The 20,653-nt window shown below is 35.7% G+C and overlaps 1 protein-coding gene across 1 annotated transcript; it reads right to left on the bottom strand.

The window, feature by feature from the left end:
- Positions 1-2,255: 2,255 nt before the first annotated feature.
- Positions 2,256-14,074, bottom strand: LOC149835684 (5'-methylthioadenosine/S-adenosylhomocysteine nucleosidase-like). Its single transcript, XM_090010625.1, has 8 exons — positions 13,895-14,074; positions 13,623-13,686; positions 13,071-13,162; positions 11,679-11,785; positions 8,636-8,710; positions 5,994-6,068; positions 5,205-5,297; positions 2,256-2,611 (listed from the first exon to the last, which is right to left on the bottom strand). Exons 1-8 carry the CDS (start codon positions 13,977-13,979, stop codon positions 2,414-2,416), a joined length of 789 nt encoding a protein of 262 aa, XP_089866751.1. The 5' UTR covers positions 13,980-14,074; the 3' UTR covers positions 2,256-2,413.
- Between the last annotated feature and the right edge of the window lie 6,579 nt (positions 14,075-20,653).

Raw genomic sequence — 20,653 nt, 5'->3', positions numbered from 1 at the left:
GTTTTATATATATAAAAGAGGAGAGAAATGGGTAGTTGCAAAATTGATAGGTGCTAAAAGTGTTGGGCATTGGTCGATTTATGAGAAATCAACACAGTGTTTCTGATGAAAAAAATGATATTTTGAGCTTCAAAAATTTACAAAGATTTTGGACCGTTGGTTTTTAGAACCTTATAAAAAGCTATTCCTGTCGAAATCGAACACTTCAAGAGCTGATCTTTATAAAATCAATTACATAGATTACATCCGTACAGGTGGAATTTAAAAATAAAATAAAACTCATTTATCACGTGTCATTTTGCACATACTCATTAGGGGATGGTCCACCCGTCCTTCCCTTCAAAATGGATGTGTTAGATGTATTTTTTTAGCAAATCTGATTATATGGTTGAAAACAAATCTGATTATATGGTTCAAAACACATGAACAGTATGTAGGTAAACATTTTACAAGTCCAAAAATCAACTGCTCTAAAACTTTATGAAATTTTTTTATATTATAAGATGTGATCTATATTCTTGTTTTTATAGAAATCAGTTCTTAAAGCATTTGATTTCACTTCTGATAGGTTTTTATAAGTTTCAAAAATCAATGGCGTACAATTTTCATAAATTTTGAAGCTCCAAATACCATTTTTTCTATCCAAAATTCATGATCCAAGTATTGATTTCTAGTAAATCAATCATGTTGAACACATCGGTATGGTCAGAATTTTGAAAAAAAAGTAGTTTGGTAGGTTTGGAGCCGTCTTTCATATATATATATATATATATATATATATATATATATATATAGAGAGAGAGAGAGAGAGAGAGAGAGAGAGTCACTAGAATATGAGAACTGGAAATATGAGAACCAATGTGAATTGCTATTGTCATAGATTTTTTATTTTTTTTCTCTTGAATCGAATGTGATATGCATGCTTGGTTTTATAAGAACCCACTCTTGAATCATCCAATTTTGATGCATAAGCAAGATTTTTTTAAGGCTTTAAAATCAATGGCTCATAATCTTCATAAATATTCAAGCATTCAAAAATTGTATTTTTCATTGAAAATACACGATCCAATAGTTAATTCCTAACAAATTCACTATGCCAAGCACATCCACATGGTTAGATTTGCATAAAAAAGTGTTGGAAAATTCCATATTTCTAGTTGTCATATTCTAGTGACGCTATATCTATATCTATATAATGCTTCTATGGTGGTATTGTACGGTGGTACACAGTTGATTTACATAGATCTAAGCTTCAAAAGCAAAATCTAACTTTAGATCATGTTTAGCATTCTCTATTTATTATTTTCATGTATTAAAATTGAATAAAAATTGATGTTTTATGTTATTTTAAACCACCCTTATTTTCATGTATTGTGAGCAGTTGATTTTCACTGTCCTAAAAGTAAAATCCTACGGTGTATTAGACATCATAAAACATTCTAATATAGAAAACAAATCATGCTGAAGGCATCTGTACAGTTAGATTTACCATTTGGTGGCTAAATCTATACAAACAAGAGTGTGTACAGAACCACCAAGAGAGAGAGAGAGAGAGAAAAGATGAAAACATGCTAAACGGTTTTTTCCAGTTTGGTGTTTTTTTCTTTCAATTTTGACCTTATAGATGCATTCAGCATGATAAATTTATTAGAAATCAAGACTTGAATCATGTTTTTTATTAAAAAAAATGATACTTTGATGTCTTGAAAATTTACGGAGATTTTTGCCAGTTGATTTTTCAAACATTACCAAACCTACACATGAATTTTTCTCTGTTTTTTATGGTTCAGAGACCAAAATTGAGGCTCACTTCGTCACTAGGTGTTGTACCCACCACCAACAAAAATGGGATAAGATGGGATATATGATGCTTGGGATAAGATGGAACAATCGGGATTTTTTTATGCTCCAGACGGGCATTATCCCAGGCTATTGCAGTTATTCTGGATGAGTGGGTACGGCGCATTTGAGCAAAAGATACCAAATTGTAGCCAAGATCATCTTCGAGTGGTTGATATCTCGGAGGTTATCGACAGATGATCTGAAAAAGCAAGATTCGGTTACTTCAATCGCATAAAAGTGGGCTAATAGTTACTTTAATATACTGTAGAAACTGAAAACATGGTGGCAACCTTGTCTTTTCGATATGAAAAACAGATGGCAGCCTGGTAAAAAAAAAAGGTCTGCGGCTCACGGCTTAACAAAAAAGAGTGTAGGGGTGGTATAATTTTCATATCGTACAGAAAACATACTACTGCGTACAAATCAGGCAATAGATATTACTAGCTCATGTGAAGGATGCCCCGAATTAAAGAAAGAGTGAAACGTTTTTGGCAATGAAATTGTGAAGAATGTAGTTGATATTGTCATCCGAAGCTGAGGGTCTTTGTAGAGATGGCTACATATATCCGTATCAAAGATCGGACAGGCACTTGCCGCTAATGAAGTCCAAAACGTGGGTGACCTTTTCATCCAGTGCTGCAGTAACAGCGACCAAATTTTGCAGGAACTCATCCGGTGTGGGCTTATCCCCATCGATGATGTCAGTTACGGCTTTCACAAAGATCACAGGAACTAACAAAAGATCTGCCACATATGCAACAGCTGCTCCCTGCAGTGAAAATATGCAAATACAGAGGATTTCTACAATGAGAACACAACAAGCTGGACTTTTGTGTGTGTGTGTGTGTGTGTAAAACATCCACAAGGATCTCTGAACATGATGGAAAAATAAACACATGCATATGAAGAGATGCACCATGATGTCTAGTGTACTGATGTAAGATACTTTACAAGGACAGCCAACGTTTTGAAGTCTTACATGACAAGTATTAAAACAGAGTTGATACAACAAAAATACCAAAATGTAAGTTTATAGCTGACAACAGAACCAGACCAACCATTATTTTGATGACAAAGAAATGCTATAGTTGGCACCTACAGAAGAGTGCCACTATGGTCCTAATGCAGTCATTGGGACTGCTTATCCCTAGTCCAGTACCATCCAGTACACCCCACTGGTTTTTTGTGGTTTTAAAATGTTATTTTTTTTTACTTTGTGGATCTATGATCTAAGATTACTTTGTAAGAAACGTACTTTGGATTATGTGATTACAATGTATAAGAGTTTTTCAAGAGTTTCAAAACTCAAACGGTTTGCAATGCACCAAAATTGATGATTGAAAAAGTCCGGTCAAAATGCACAATCCAATGTGCATGTCCTAATAAATGAACCACACTGTCAGATATGAGCAGATCAAGATCATGACCGTGATTTTTTGCTAGATACTATGTCACATGGGTGCGGGTGCGGGTGCGGGGATTCGGCACTTCCAAAAAAACCGGGTGCGGGGGTGCGGCAGGGGCAAAAATGTATATATATATGGTAGCTGTTAAGGTCGATGACAATTATGCCCAACTTACTTTTTACCATTTTTTTATCTTATATGGTTGTCCCCAAAGATGAAAGTGATGAGTTGTGGAGCCTGATTCATTGTTTTTGCCCTTGCGGGAAGGGGGATCCGGGGATTTTTTTTAAAATTCCGCAGCCCATTTCATAGGGCAAAAAAAATTTAAAAAAAAAAATCCAAAAAAAATGGACAAAAATGACCCTGTGTGCGGTCAACGCACCTAGGGTCGGGTTGACCGCACCCGGTGCCGCACCCGCACCCACGTCGAGTCGCGTCGACGCGGGTGTGTCACCCTGCTAGCCGAATCCCTGTGACATAGGCTAGATAGCACAATAATATAGATAAACACAGACATGTTCCTATATGAGCGTACTGTACTCTAGTAAAAACCACCTGTTCCTTCGCAATTTCATACTTTTTTGTGGATCAATCCATATTCATAGATCTATATGGTCTGTGTTTAGTCAAAAACATATTTTAGATCATCCAATCGTGTTATATAAGCTAACTTCCTAAGTGTTAAAAGAATCAACAGTGTACAATGCATCAAAACCTTACTATTAAGAAATTCATATTTTTTAGTCAAAACCATTAGATCCAAAGTGCATTTCCTAATAAATGGACTATATTGAATGCATTCATGGGGTCAAACTGATCAAATAAAACTTGCACTTATGACTCTAGAGTGTAGCCAACACTTTTTATGTGAGAAAAAATATTGGCTACCATCATAGGTTCCACACCTCCTAGTTGAAACCCACACGAGGTCATTTTGACCAAATCTGACCCTATTGAACATGGTCAAAATAGTAGGAATAGACTCCTGAATTGTATTTTTTAATGTAAAAATACAACTTTTTGAAGGTTGAAACTTCAATAAATTGTATGCCGTTTGTTTTCCAACCCCCACAAAACCTGACATGTTGGGAAAACATGATCCAAGGGCTAGTTTCTATTAAAACAAACAAGTAAATCACACCTAGAGAATCATATGTGCAAAATTATTTAAAGTTTTTCACTAGGGGTTTGGAACCCATGAAGGTAGCAAACAATTTCCATTATATATATATATATATATATAAAAGACCTTTATATAGCATTCAACTCAAAGCAGTAGATGTTTTTGAAAATATAAATATAGTTTAGAGGTAGATAGGTCATCTCTCTTGGAGGTAAAAAAAAAAATCAAATGCATCTTCCAAAAAGTAACAAAGGGTATTTTTGTATTTTTTTGAAAAATGGTTGAACTTTTTTACCACAAAAAGTAACTTAATATTTTAGATGTTTCAATCAGTTGAACACTGATAATGTCAATAATGCAGGGTTTAGAGATGAACCGATCTACGTATTTAAATATAAATTTGGCAACCATATAGAGATACACTTTTTACCTTTTAATATTACCAAATTCAAAATTATTTTATATCAGCCAAATGTAGTGAGTACAATTTGATCAGATCTAAAATATTAATGATAATAGAATCAGATGCTAGGTGAGTTACAGGGGGATACTAGAGTAGATTTTATACAGTCTGATCTCATCCTTACATGACACTCAGGGTGCTTAGAATAATTTATGGTGCTTCTCACCAACAAAGAACTACAAACAGGACGCGACAGTTTTGACGATCAGGAGGTGAGTGAAGAGAATACAAAGAGAATTATCTTACACCAACTGCTGAAACCATTCAGTCATAAATAGACATACATTGCCAATGAAACATGTCATAAATATTTCAAAGAAAAAAGCTATGCATCCTATTGTTGGTATTATATTTTGATATGAAAACCTACCTCCATATCTTTGACTGTAGCATCATTTGCAAGAATTGATGCCTCATCATACGGTGACATATCCAAAGAATCGCCGGTTGATAACTTACCTACCTGAAAAGCATGAATCACATGAAATTTGAAGGTGAGTTCACTTTATATCAACAAGGATATCCGTCAACAAGCCCAATAACTTGCACCATTCAAATGAAGTGTCAACCTTATTATCCACTAACCACACCAGTTCTACCATTATCTGTCCCTGACGATGGCAAACATCAAGGTGTAGAAGGTCAGGTGGTGATGGTCAGCAAAGATGGGTTTGAGGTTTCATGCATGAAACCTTTCATAGGAAAATCAATTTGCAAGGGAAGGGATGCGAAAACGATTTCATATGAAACCCATGGTCAATAAGGTCCCATTGATCATGGGCCCCGCAAGAGAGCATTTTGTTTCATGCCCACGGGAAAATGGTCCATCTTCAAAGCAAAATAGGGCATTTTTCTAAAGACTATCATGTAACAAATGGGACGTTAGTGGCAGACCATGGAACTGATCAAACAAGTCCTTCCCTAGGGCATGAGTTTTGAAAGTAACCATGCACAGCAAAAGATCTTATACTAAAAATCCAATCTAAGATGCCACAACCAAACATCCTCTATTTTCTTAAGAGACATGCTAACATCAATAACATGTAGTGACTTGCAACTTTCTTCCGAGATATCCAGACAGCTACCTTGAAGAATTGTGACCTCAAGCAACTGAGATGAAACACAAGATATATCTTAACTAGCTGATATAAAGAGTCACCTTAAGGCTGAGCTCCCTCGAAAGATTTGGGGTAGAGTATGTCTTACGAGCTCCAATCCCATATTGATCAAAAACCTGAAATAGGGCTTTAAGGGTTACTGGTTGGGAATACTTTTCTAATTTTCAACAGCTATATGAAATATATCAATATCGTGAAGCAAATAGCAGCTCGTTGTGCTAATATACAATTGTAAAGCAATCTTATACAGAAGATAGAAGAGAACTGAAGCATCCACAAGCAACGCCCAGAAAACCAACTTGCAAAATTGAAGGTAACAGCCACACAAAAACAGCACAACTATTTGTCTTGCAAGTAATATCAATGTATTGCAAAGCACAAATTTGGGAGCATTGATTCTCTCCCAAATCAGCCTGTCCAAAACCAAATTAAACCATGCAGTAGAACTTGTCCTGCTAGAGAGCACCATAAAATCCACACGCAATCCTTGCTTTTCAGATCAGGACTCGAGATCCAAACCTTCCAAAGTCCGAAACATCCCCATCCGCAACCGTACCCGCACCCACACCCGCACATTGCCTATTTATACACAACAAAATGAGGAGAGAGAGACCATTGGGAGCTCCCTCATAGAGTAGTTGGTAGCTCCCAACAGGTCATATTCAGTGTTATTAAAAGCGCGCCTCGCCTCAAGGCGAGGGCCTTTGTGCCTTGAGGCGCAAGCATAAAGCGCAAATGCCCCAAGGCGTGTGCCTCATACGCCTTGAGGCGCGCCTCAAGGTCAAGGTGAGGCGTATACGCCTCGGATTTTAATAACAGGGCCCGATAAATCAAAAATTCCGGCCAGTTTGATCACCTACCCAAAGTCGGTGATCTTCGACAAGTCTGCGATGAGATACATTGTTATGTATGAGTATCAGACTGCTGATGGAAAGACTACCCATTTGTATATAAATGGCAACCGTTTAGATGATCCAGTGACGGAGACGAAAGTTTTCAGGCTATTGAGCAAAGGGAGCTCTTGAACCCAGCTCAGTTTGCAGCATGCATGGGTCAATTGAGTGATGCCATCAAGTGCAACATCAGCAGCTATGCAAAAGGCCAGTTGGTTCCTGTTCCTGCTAATGAGATGACATGGAAGTATACAGTGAAAATGACGCCATGGTACATGACCACCATCCTGGTGAAGTTTGGGCACATTCACAAGAGTGGACCATATGGGTTCAATGCAACAGCTGAGCCTGGTTACGTGTACCATTGCCATGTAAGTATCCCAAATTAACCACTCTGCACCTAGCTTCAGCCATGACTTGATCTTGTTCTTCTTCTTTTTTTTAATCTTAATATATTGCAAGTAGCAACTCAGATTTTATCATGTTTGCAGATTTTGGGCCATGAAGACAACGCCATGATAAGGCCTCTGAAGCTAATTCCCAAAGCATAAAATGAGGAAAAGCTGCCATAAACAGTGGTCAACTATATAGTCGTTATTTTGCTCATAGGATTACTTTTAGATATATGTATTCTTGCAAATTGTGGCCTTGCAAGCCTTGTTATTTATTGAAGTGTGATATAATGTAGTTTGTTTCTTTATATCTGTTTAAAGTGAACCTAGCCATGGGATCTGAACCTGTCAATGTGATACTGAGCCTATTTGTGTATTCACGTATGGCTGAAAGTTGAGGAATGAAGTGTTGGTGCAGGAAAGATGCATATTGTTTTTCATGCATATTATTTTGTCACCAGTGAAATTACTGATTTTACGATGGTTGTTGCTTTATCAATAAAGCAATTTTTATTTATTTATAATTTTAAATAGTTTTTATAGTTTTTTTTTAATATTTTAAAAAAAATTTGAGGCTTACGCTTTACGCCTCGAGGCTTACGCCTCGCCTCAGATTTTGATGGAGCGCCTCGCTACGCCTCAACACTTTTCACAACATTGGTCATATTTATGACCGTTGGGGCACCAACAACTCCATGAGTGTGCCCCAATGCAATAAAGAAAAAGAAAAATAAAAAAGGAGAAAAATACATTTGGAATAAATATAAAAACCTAAACTAGAAAAATAGTTGTTTCTAGAAACAACTATGTGAAAAGATGAAAATGCCCCTATCGGGCAAACTAGAAAAGAAAATATATATATATATATATATATAAACAACTTACCAGAAATATCTGAGCTTTCTAGAGATTTCTGGAAGCAATGAATTTTTTTTTAAATGATAACTTGTTAAATGGAAGACACTTCTACACAATAAGAGAGAGGGAGAGAGGCAAACAACCTGCTAAATTTGCACCCCTCCACCAAGATTCCCTAACCCATAAAAAGATAAGAACCAGTTCTGGCGCTTTTCTATGTTCTATGTATGTCACGTTAACTTGCTAAAGAGAAACCCTTGTTTTAGATTCGCAAATGTTAATGGTCTACTTTTGATAAAATATTTGCTTCTAGAGAGGTCTCAGATCATAATTTGTTGCAGGTGGTGTTCTGAACCAAAGACTCAACGAGGGCCCGATAGCAAGACTTTGCCAAGAAAATATCTTTTTCCTCTTTTTAATTCTTCAATTCAAAAGTTATCCATTGTTCAATAGTTAGTAACTTAGTAGAACTTTCATTCTAATCATGTGTAAAGAATTAGTAAATCGTAAAAACATAGAGATATCAAAGGAAAAACTCACAGGAATAGGTATCCTCCTATCATGGAATGCCACATCAGAGACAAGAAAGACTTCTCCAATATTTGCTCCTTTAGCCTGCAAAGAAAAACAGAATGTAATTGCTCAGGCAGTGAAATAGGTTCCTATCCTATAGTGGACCAGAAACAATAACAAAATACCAAGGCAATAATGTGCAAAGAAAACCCAGGGACATGAACTTATAAACCAACGGTTAATAGCAGACAGCAAGTTCCACAGAAGAGTTGCCATCACTTGTGCAACAAAAGCATTAGAGCAAGTAATAAATAGAGAAACTTCAATGACATTTAAGGGATAAAATATCTGCAGTCATTAAGTATTTTAATTTGGAAATCACCAAACGCAACACTTTTACACCACATGCATGACAAATAAACCTTAGAAGATCTATGCATTCATATATATAAATGCACACCAATTTCCCATCCAAAGTTTCCAGCTCATAATATAGTTGATGAGAGTATGAGGGAGGTGTGCTATATTCCAGGAGTGTTCAACCAATTAAGGAATGCAAAACATATCAGGTCTCCCTTCCTAAACATGTTACATGAATCTATATTTTTTTTTTAAATTTTAAAACTCTCGAGATTTTCCCGAGAAAACCCAGTTTTTGAAAATCTCTCCGAGAAAAACCCTCGCCAAGATATTACCTTGAATGATATAAATGACTATGATAAGTATATTTTCCAAGAGCCATGAAATTTTTATTTGAATATTGTAATAAGCTGCTCTGTATGCTTCAAGCTACATGTTGATGCACAAAAAGGACAAAGATCTCAAACTAAAGGTCATCAGTACATATTTCCCATAATTATTTGCACTTATAGTAAAGGATTGCATGCTCGGTCCAGTTTCCCGTGGTGTTTTTATTGAGTTCAGAAAAGCCTAGTAAGCTGAAAGCAAATCTATTTTCTCCTTATGCAATGCTTCTTTTACAATTATCATTGTTTTCCACATACTCTATGTTTTTTGTCATCTTATTCCAACAAACAGACTTGTGGCCAAGTGATTATTGGTTCTTCAAATTCACTTAAAGATCATCCATGGCAGAAATTTGCATGCTCCTCTCACAACCTTGAACCTGTTCTTTCAATATTGATTTCACAGATTAAAGAAAACTCAAACACTAATGAAGTGACTGGGTATTAATTATGTGCTTCAATTGGAAGAGAAGCAATATCCATTACTTTTTTTTACTCGGAGAAACCGCCCCAGGATCAAAGACCTAGTCACGCTGGCTTTGCCTTCTGTACTTACGGCCACTGTCCTGTCAGCATAAAACTCCAAGGGCTTACCCCTCACCCACAGGGAGTCGCCACGCTTCGACTTGCGCAAGGGGTCGCAAGGGGTGATGCTCGTGATTTGAACCTAGACCACGCCAAACCCCTTAGGCTAATTTCAGTTACTTATAATTAACTTCATTTTGTTGCTCCAATGCTATTCTTTTTCATGCTAGCCATGTGATGCTCAAGCACATAATCACCTTTATAAGCACATATAGCCGAGAGCATTAGAAATGCTCATTGTTAGTAGTTGGGCAATCACCTTTATACGCACAAGTACAAAAAGGAAATACACATGCTCCTCAACAGGCAGATAACAATGTCAAAATAATATAGGATGTGATTGTCGCCTTCTATAATACATCCGACACCAGATATGTGGACTAGTGAATGTAGAGGTGGGCATCGGGCCGGCCCCCACTAATGGACCAGGTCGGCCCAGTCAACGGCCCGGCCCATTTACTAATGGGCTGGGTTTTGGCCTGGTTCTTAATGGGCTCGGGTTTGAAGAGAATCCAATGCCCGGCCCATTGGCCCAACGAGCCAATGTGAACTGGGCCGGGTCTGTCCCAATCTTAAAATGCATAAATGCTTGATTGAAATTATGGGTTAATGAGAGAATAGCAAGTTCTCATGCAACTAATTAGGAAAATAGTAATAATTAAAAAATAGCAAGTTTTCATGCAACTAATTAGGTACATAATAATAGTTATCCAAGTTACTATGTAATAACGGTAGCCCGCAAGCCAGCCCGGTAGCCCGCGGGCCGGCCCGAGCCCGGCCCACGTATATAACGGGCCAGGTTTCGGCACAATACCTAACGGGCCCGGGCCTAAAATCATGGCCCAAACCCGGCCCATGGCGGGCCAGGTTGGCTTGGCCCATCGGGCTGCCAGGCCGGTTGCCCATCCCTAAGTGGATGATTAATAGACAAGAAGAATTTGAAAACACATCTAGTGATGCTTATTCTTTCACATACCACTGAATTTTCATACTAGGCTACATCAACCACTTCTTGTTTAGGAAACTTTTTAAATATTTTGTGAAATAATTAAGCAACTAGTACTACGCAATTAGTAATTACCATGCATAACAGAAATATCACTATATTTGCAAATATTCACAAGGATAGTATCCCAAAAATATTGCAATATTTTCAAAATAACATCAGTTTTAGAAATATCACAATATTAACCTGATATTTACCAGATAATAAACACTTCTAATTCTTTTAAGATTTTTAAATATTATTTATATAATTTATTTCTATATATTATGTTTTCTGATAATTTACAGAGATTTCCTCCAAAAAAGTTCTAAAATCACAAAATTTTACCTCGCTGAGAAAATCAGATACCAAGATTCATGACATTGATTACGATACAGAAATGGGAAAGATAATAACCAAATCTCCAGAATAATATCAAATTCAAGCATGTCAAAACACCAACTTCAATAGCCCATATAGTTGAGAAACTAAAGGATGTGTATTGACAACATTAACCATAATTTGTGCATGATTATCAGATGAAAGAGGTAGTAGCACAGTACTTTCTATGACAATTATATAGACGACGATCTTGTCAGCTAACTATGATATCACCCAAATCATTTTCTTCTCCTGATCCTATAAAGACAGATAGCTTTTAGCAAGCAAATCATGAATGGGACAAAGAAGAAAATGAAGAGAAGGTGAGCACACATCAAATACAGGTTCAAAGCAATTTCAAAAACATACATACCCTAAAGCCACCAGCAGTGCCTGCATTTATGATAAGGTCTGGATTTAAGGCCTGGATGGATGCATATGTCACTAGAGAGGCAGAAATTGTACCAACACTATCAACTCCTACAAAAAGAAAAAAGTGATACTTGCAGTCAGCAACCAAACTGACAGTTGAAATACATGTAAGACAGATATCATGATAACAGCAAGATGCCATTTGTAATGGCTTGTTTCTTCAGAATTGCACTCTGAAGTGAGCAGTTTGATGTAAAACCATGATTTTCCAATTGTGATTTTTTTGTGCATTGCAAGCCATTGATTTTTAAAGCTCTTAAAAAAACTGATTACACTATAATTGGATGATTCGATATGTTTTTGACTAAACAAACCATGTAGATTATATACATGGAGCTTGATACAAAAAAGAAAAAGGAAAGCAGATAATTTCTGCTAGAGTACAGTGCTCGAGCATAGGTGTTATTTTCCCATAACTACAGATACATGTGTGCATATGAGAGAACAAGTATCTCATCAGATGGCACTATAAAAAGAGTATCCCATACAATTTGTGGCAAGGAAACATCCAGCAGTCACGACAAAAGTTACTGGAAGCTTCTCAAGAGCTAAATTCGGAAGAGCGACACTCCGCACTTCTGAAACTTGATGGGAATCTTGATTTACTCATGCTTCTCCTGTGCTTCCCACACACTTCATTTGTGCCTCCTATACGCTTCTCTCGTGCTTCTTTTCATGTTTACCATGTGCTTCCTCACATGCTTCCCACTCACTTCTCATGCATTTTTTCTAAATTGGTAACCATTATTTTTGGATCTTGACAAACATTTAATTCTTACACAAAAAATCATGAATTTAAGAATACTCACTTTTATTTTAGTTTTTATTTATTTCTCATTCATTTCTATTTCACTTTTCGTTCAATCCCCATATTGCTTCCTTTTTGTTTCTTGTTTCACTTTCATATCAATTTCTCGCTTCTTAATTTCTATAAATTTTAAAATGCCTTATTTCCTGCTTCTGCTTCCTAGTCTAGCAACCTTGGTCACAACCCTTTTGCAATAAGAATGAAGCTCAGTGACATACCAATTATTTCAAACTGATAAAATTCTTATCCACGAAATCTAATGAATAACTACCAGTTAAAAATGCTGGTTGATTGTTAGTTAACATGCATATCACATGATTGATGAAGAGTACAACGTAGATTGATACCAAAGAGGAAATTCATTGGCACCACGGAAAACTGTGTCCCAATGTCTACAATTTTGCAGAAGAGAAAAGATACATAAGGGAATTACCAGGAATCATTATTGTGCAACCATGAAATTACGTCTATATGAACTGGCTAAACTAGTATAATATGGAATGTAATCAATGCAAAGAGACTTACCAAAAAGAGTATCTTTCCCAGGCCAAATTATATTTATCTTCAGATCCTTATAGGTACCAACATATGTAACCCATGGAACTCCTTTCGGAAACCTGCAATATAATTCAAGGAAAAAAAAGAAAAAAGAATTGTTAAGTCCCAAAGCAGGAGAAGTAAACATCAATACTTCCGCATTTTCCAGTAAGCTGTTAGATCATGTTTCTCAAAGTAAAAATCTACGTACAAACTAAACGTCAAACACTCCTCTCCCCTCCATACAACCATTTCCCTAAGTAAGCAATATACTATCAGGCAAGTAGCAAAATTGAAATTTAACTAGGGCGCAGCCACAAAATGCATAGAAACAAAGAGTGTAAAGTACGACAGCAGTAAATATCAAGCTACTAATAGAGACATATCTACCAAAAGGTTACACTAGGATTCGAGCTTTCTATAACGACAAAGCAGAACTCACTATTATCCACCACACAATCAACATCTACGAGCAGATAGAATCGATCTGACTAAAAAGACAGAATTCTCACGATGAAAAAAGAGAAATAAAGAACTCACACAGGGTCCTCATTTTCCAAGAGCTGGAGTCTGTTCACGAGAGGCAGCGCTTCCGTCTGCATAGCTAATCAACGAAGAAAAAAGAAAGAAAGGAAAGAAACAGAGACGGAGAGGGAGAGAGAAAAGAAAGGACTCAGTTAACCAAATCAACAAGAGGTCGATCGCACCGGCGAAACAGAAAGCCTAGAAATTGCAAATCAGCAAAACAGAGAAAAATCGCAAGAAGAATGAAATTAAGAGGAAAGCAGAGATATCGGGAGGGGAAACCGTACCGATGATGATGACGATCGAAGAGATGGGCTTCCGTTGGGCTCCGACGGCGCCGTCCGGGGCCGCTAGGGTTTCCGGGGGAGCCATTGCCGGCCGATCGATCGGTGGATGTATATATGCCGAGCCGAGAGGAGCCGAGAGGAGGAGATCTGGGAGAATCGCGAACAATATCACGAAAAAGGGCGCGAGTTCAAACGGGAGCGGGATGAGATATTTATAGGGCTGATGCCTCGATTTTGATGTTTCGCGGTCTATTGGTGCAGTACGTTAACGACCAGCGTATGTGACCGAGAGTGATCTGTACTGGAGTCTTAAGTAACAAAGCTTGCCTTCAGCCAATCACCAATAGCCACGTGCAAGGTTTTTAAGGGGAAAATAGAATATAATAAATAAAAATAACTCAATTATATGGCAAAAATAACATGTTTTTTGAATTATAAATATTTTTATTTTTAGGACCTTTTTAATCTTCGCACCAATTGTTTTCGATGTTGTCTCTATCAGAAGTGCCTTAATTATCGTCATCGTCGACAGTCGCCGCCTCAACCAACATTTAATCTCCATCATCCTGTCAACAATAAGTCTCCAATGAATTCTCTGGTAGTGTAGGTATGGCGGATTCCACCACGACTGAAAGTGGTGGCAGAGAATGACATGGGTTTTCTGATGAAAACTCAAACATCAAAATCTCGTAGATACTAGAATTACTGTACATTAAAAATTTACCAAATTCACAAAAAATAAGTGTGAGCCGACTTTTATTTGGATTTGAAATGATAAACGTCACAAATACTTGAGTTACCTTGCATAAAAAATCTGCGAATTTTTTTTTAACTCGAACTGACAAACCTTGCAAATACTTAAGTTACCTCGCATAAAAAATGTAATAATATCGCATAAAAAATCTTCAAAAAAAAATTAACTCAAACCTATAATCCTCACAAATACTTGAGTTACTTCGCATAAAAAATGTAATAACATCGTATAAAAATTTTACATATTTTTTTAACTCGAACCGATAAACCTCTCAAATACTTGAGTTACCTCGCATAAACAATTTATGAAATTCGTATAAAATAAGTGTGAGGAAACTTTCTTTTAAACTCTCAAACCTCCAAACATCGCAAATACTTGAGTTACTTCACATAAAAAGTTCTTAAATAAGCATAAAAAAATTATGAAATTTCTTATAAACTCGAACTAATAAACTGCGCAAATGCCTAAGTTACTTCGCATAAAAAATGCAATAACATCGCATAAAAAATCTATAAAATTTCTTTCAAACTTGAACCTCTAAACTACGCAAATACATGAGTTACTTCACATAAAAAATTTAAAAATATGCATAAAAAAGCTACAAAATTTCTTTTAAACTCAAACCTCCAAACCTCGTAAATAGTTGAGTTACCTCGCATAAAAAATTTACTAAATTTGTATAAAATATGTGTAAGTGAACTTTATTTTAAACTCGAACCTACAAACATTGCAAATACCTTACTTCACATAAAAAGTATGTGAACTATCTTTTAAACTCGAACCGACTCTTGGGCTCTTCCGTGTTATATAAATAGTAGCGGCCAAGACATCGCATATTCTAGGGCTCGCATTCTAGCGCTATTTTCATATAATTTAGGATTTTATTTGTGGTCCACAAAATAATTTGACAGTTATTTTTGGTGTTCCAATGACCTTTTTTCGATGTTATGGTAGTAGAGAACCCTGTGTTCATGAACTGTGTTGTCTTTCTTTCATTGTATCGTGAAGTATATGAATATCTTGAAACTTGAAGAAAGGGGGGCACACCCTCACTTTATTTGCCTCATCATTTGCCAAAACAGAGGTTTTTATATGTTTACCACAGAAAATACAAGCTAAAATTTTTGTTACTCTTAAAGAAGCAACCGCAAATACCAGCTGGAAAATAAATGAAGGGATTGTTGTCACAATGATGTCTCCTATTCCCGAAGCATCTAAGGAGGGGGAGGGGGAGCAAGACTCAGCGAAGGAGCATTTGTTTGAGCCATGTGTTTACTCAAATGTTGGAGATATAGTTGAGTTGCCTTCTCCCCTTATTGAGAATGTACTCTTGGTCATGGGCTTCATATCGACACTCGAGGCAATGCACTACTTGCATATGTACCCTTTATGCATCTTTCTTACATTTCTCGAGTTTTTCTTTTACGTTGGGAACCACAACAATTCCTAACATATTTTGCCCATCATTTCTTCTTTGCTTATAAAGTTTCATCAATATGAGACAAAGCTTTTCAATAAGAGGAATCAAGGGCTTCTCACGTATTGTGAGAATCCATGCATTGAAGCTCTCTACTACATTAAAGGTTAAGCACCCATACCTTGTGAGAATTCATGTATTGAAGCTCTCTACTACATTGAAGGTTAAGCACTTGTACCTTTTAGCTGAAAATTCACTATTAAACTAATGTTTGTTTGCAACATATTTTGTGACATGTGTACGCATGTGTTTTCACGTTGCTCGTTGATCTTGTCAAGAAAGTATGTGGATTGTATTGTCGTGGCTGCTCTGGCTGCGCTCCACTAAAGTGGTACAAGTGATGAACCAAAAGCAATTTTAAAGTTGTTTGTCAAGTACTTCATGCAATATCCAACATGACAATTACGTCATACAAGGGAAACAACATATTGTAGCCCTAGATGTTTATCTGAGATGATTGTCAACTATTGTTTAGCTTTGGGGTTCTCAACGTCGTAATGATCCAATTATCGCTTTATGTATGGCAAAAACCATGCCCATTAATCCTTCAACTTACTATCCACAAATGCAAAGGCAACCGAAAACATCTGACCGCAAGGATCAATATTATGATTCGACAATAATACACTCATATATTTTTCTTTTAAGAATGTGACATCTAGCAAAAGAACTGAAGGGTAACTTTTAATAAACCCATCAATGCATAGATGAAAATATAGGAACATGTACATAAATCGATTTTGTGCATTAGTCTCAATGACCGCCCTTAATCCTTAGTTGATCACCTTTAAATGATGGCAATAGCTGGGAAGCAGCCTGAAGGAGTCTTCGAATGAACCATATATCTTCACCCTATCTACTTCTTGTCTATGTCATGTTTGTTTGTAACTAAGTTTCATACCTTCCTTGTGACTTATGTTATTTATGATTTCTCTTAAAGTCGTCTTCATGTTTTTGTGCAACCATCCATAAATTACATATGAAACCCACTTGGAAGGCACATTTTTCACTACTAGGTTTCCCAATGATCTACCATATGCATGATTGCTTTGATACTCCTTCACTTGAAAGAACATTGTTCCTCACACCTTTGTGTAATTGATCATCCAAGTGCAATCAATCTTAGTCTACAGGTTCTTTTGCATGCATACAACAGTTATTCTATTGTTGCAACTCTTCTTGAATTTTGTTTTATAGTTATTCCTGATCACATGATCTTTCAAAATTTTACGGCAAGCTCGACATCATTAAACTTTTTGCCGATAATAGCCTCTTGATTGTTGGACTTTGTTGATAACCACTGAAATTGTTCACAATCGTTAAGTTTTTTCTTACGCAGCAGTTCATACAACTAAGATGCCTCGACATCAAAAATTGCCAATTTTTCTTTCGCAAAATAGAACTCGTCCATCAAGAACCCAATAAACCCTAAACATTAGCATATAAACCTAAAACATTTCTAAAACTCAATAAATGTTCATAAAACTCATACAACATACCAATGTTTGGGCTTTCCACATGTTATTTGTGCATCATTGCTGGGATGCAAATCACTATAACTGGGGTGCCCATGTGGTTCTACATCCTCTCTAGTGATCCTCTGTTGATGTACATGCTCGATTATTCTTGAAAGTTCTTCGTTGTCTATAGGTCCAACATCTATATTCCTAATCGGTTTGGGCAACTGCATGTTATCCACTTGTACATTACTATCCTTTATTATTAATTTGGGATAGTTTCATGTTTGGTTCATCAACATCATTCACTGCTTGAGACAACTTGACGTTCGGCAATACACTGACTTTGATAGATTGTTCTACATCCCTTCCCTTCCAACTGCTTATTGTTGCACTATATGAACCACTAAGTAAGCATTTCCACTAAATAACATTTCTTCTACATCATTGTCATAAAAAATATCTACCCAACCTGGCTTATCACCTATGGAAAACGAATATGTATACTGGAGGCTCATTAACTATTTACTCTATCTTATTTTTTTAGACAACCTAGACATTAATTCATTAAAGCTAATGTTTTTTGAAACCATTAAAGATCTCCAACTATAATCATTAGTGACAGGGTAGTGCACTTTAGCATATACTGAAGTTATCTTAACTACCTACACCAATCACATGGAATATACATCTATTGAGAATAGAATACATACAATAACTACTATGCAAAATCAACTACCCACATTAACACCTTTCGCATGGTCAACCCAAGCCCCATTACATATATACACAAAAATAAAAATTCATATAATAATGGATGAGCATCTTCAAAAAAGCAAAAATATTAATTTTTTATGCGATAAAGCATCTTCAAAGCAAACACAGATCTTCAAAACAAACATATTATATTCTTTTAGAAAAAAAACTTAAACTATATGTGCAAAAGAGATTTTGGGGTCCACAGGTTGGGGACCACAAAGAACTCACATTTCGATGTAACAAGAGAAGTTGATAGGAAGAATGTCGCAGCCTCATCAGAATCACCAGAAAAGTCATTGGAGATAAGAAAAACTCAAAAATTGTGCAGAGAAAATTTTGGACACCACAGGTTCGGGACCACGACGAACCCTAGATTTTGTCCATAAAAACAAGCAAAATTTTTGAAATGCTAGTACCAGGTCGAAAATAACCTTGATCTAGACTTGGTACTAGCATCTCAATCGCAGAAAAAAGGCATATATTTTAAATTTTAAAATATATTTTATAATTTTTTTATGCAAAGTAACTCAAGTATGTATGTAGTTTATTTGTTCAAGTTTAAAAGAAATTTTGCAAAAATTTTGTATAAATTTAGGAATTTTGTATGCAAAGTAACTCAGATATTTGCGATGTTTGGAGGTACGAGTTTAAAAGAAAGTTCGCACACACTTATTTTTTATGAATTTCATAAATTTTTTATGCGAGGTAACTCAAGTATTTGCAAGGTTTGTCGGTTTGAGTTAAAAAAAAATCACAATTTTTTTATGCAACGTTATAATATTTTTTATGTGAAGTAACTCAAGTATTTTCACAGTTTGTCGATTCGAGTTTAAAAGAAATTTCACAATTTTTTATGCCAATTTAGAAATTTTTTATACGAAGTAACTCAGATATTTGCGATGTTTAGAGGTTTGAGAGTTTAAAAGAAAGTTTTCTCACACTTATTTTATACGAATTTCATAAATTATTTATGCGAGGTAACTCAAGTATTTGTGAGGTTTGTCGGTTCGAGTTAAAAAAAACAATCACTAATTTTTTATGCGATAATATTATATTTTTTATGTGAGGTAACTCAAGTATTTGTGAGGTTTGTCAGTTTGAGTTAAAAAAAATAGCATATTTTTTATGTGACATTATTATATTTTTTATGTGAGGTAACTCAAGTATTTACAATGTTTGTCTGTTCCAGTTTAAAAGAAAGTTCACTTGTACTTATTTTATACAAATTTGATAAATTTTTAATGTGCAGTAACTCAAGTTTTTGCGATGTTTTGAGGTTCAAGTTTTCATCAGAAAACCTAAGTCATTCTTCGCCACCAAGTGATGGCTCCTCCAGTCACGATGAAATCCGCCATACCCGCACCACCAAGGGATCCACCGGATACTGGTTTTTGACAGGGTGATGGAGATTAGTGGTTGTCGGCAATGGCAGCGGCTAAGGCATTTTAAGTGGAGACGAAGGAAATTCGCACAAAAAATGATAGGTGTGAAGGCTAAAAAGGTCCTAGAAATAACAGTATTTATGATTTTGGACAATAGATGAATTTCTAAAATTTTAAGATCTTTCAGGAAACATGTCATTTTCGTCGTATAGTACAATCATTTTTCATAAAATAAAATGTGCAACTTCTCCACCTAGCTCAACTTAGATGGACTCAAACAATCGGTCTAAATCCAAGTCCCATATTTAATAGGATCTGCATAGATGGATCCATTCCAACTTGGGACATACAAACTTGACCTTTATTTTGATCTAAACTAGAAGGTTGTGTCTAATTCGAGTTAAAGATCCAACAAAATAGGGTCTATATCTAAGGGACATAACATGATACATGGACACAATGATAGGTTATGACACGTGCAAGTATTGTTTTATTTATCATGTTTTAATAATTTAGTATTTGAATGGTGATTTCAAAACTCACTGGGTTGACCCAGTGACTCGGCCCAGATCGTCTAGTCACTGGAGTAAAAAACCAGGTGTGACCCGACTTTAACAAAACTCGACCTAGTCATGGGCGAGTCATGCTTATATATACATATATAATATATTTTATATATAATTACATATATTATATAAAATATAATATAAATATTATGTATATTATATATAAAATTATAATTATACATGTATTAATATAATATTACATTAAATATATTATAAAAATATCATATAATATATATTATATATAATATATATTATATATAATATATTTGTAAAATATTATTAAATATAGATAATATATACATATATTTATATAAAACAAAAGTTAACATGACCCGACTGAGTAACGAGTCACTCAAGGACGAGC

This window comes from Nuphar pumila, chromosome 6 (assembly GCF_984573655.1).
Source record: "Nuphar pumila chromosome 6, dmNupPumi1.hap1.1, whole genome shotgun sequence".
NCBI lineage: Eukaryota > Viridiplantae > Streptophyta > Magnoliopsida > Nymphaeales > Nymphaeaceae > Nuphar > Nuphar pumila.
Note: the sequence above shows the minus strand (reverse complement) of the source record. Positions and strands in the feature narration are given on the sequence as shown.

Bases quoted from the DNA above. Each gene is read 5' to 3' on its own strand.
- LOC149835684 (XM_090010625.1), bottom strand. From the start codon at position 13,979: ATGGCTCCCCCGGAAACCCTAGCGGCCCCGGACGGCGCCGTCGGAGCC. The intron at 11,786-13,070 runs GTAAGTCTCTTT...TTCTTTTTGTAG, and splicing joins TGGGAAAGATACTCTTTTTG to GAGTTGATAGTGTTGGTACA. The intron at 5,298-5,993 runs GTGACTCTTTAT...CATGCTTTTCAG, and splicing joins CGAGGGAGCTCAGCCTTAAG to GTAGGTAAGTTATCAACCGG.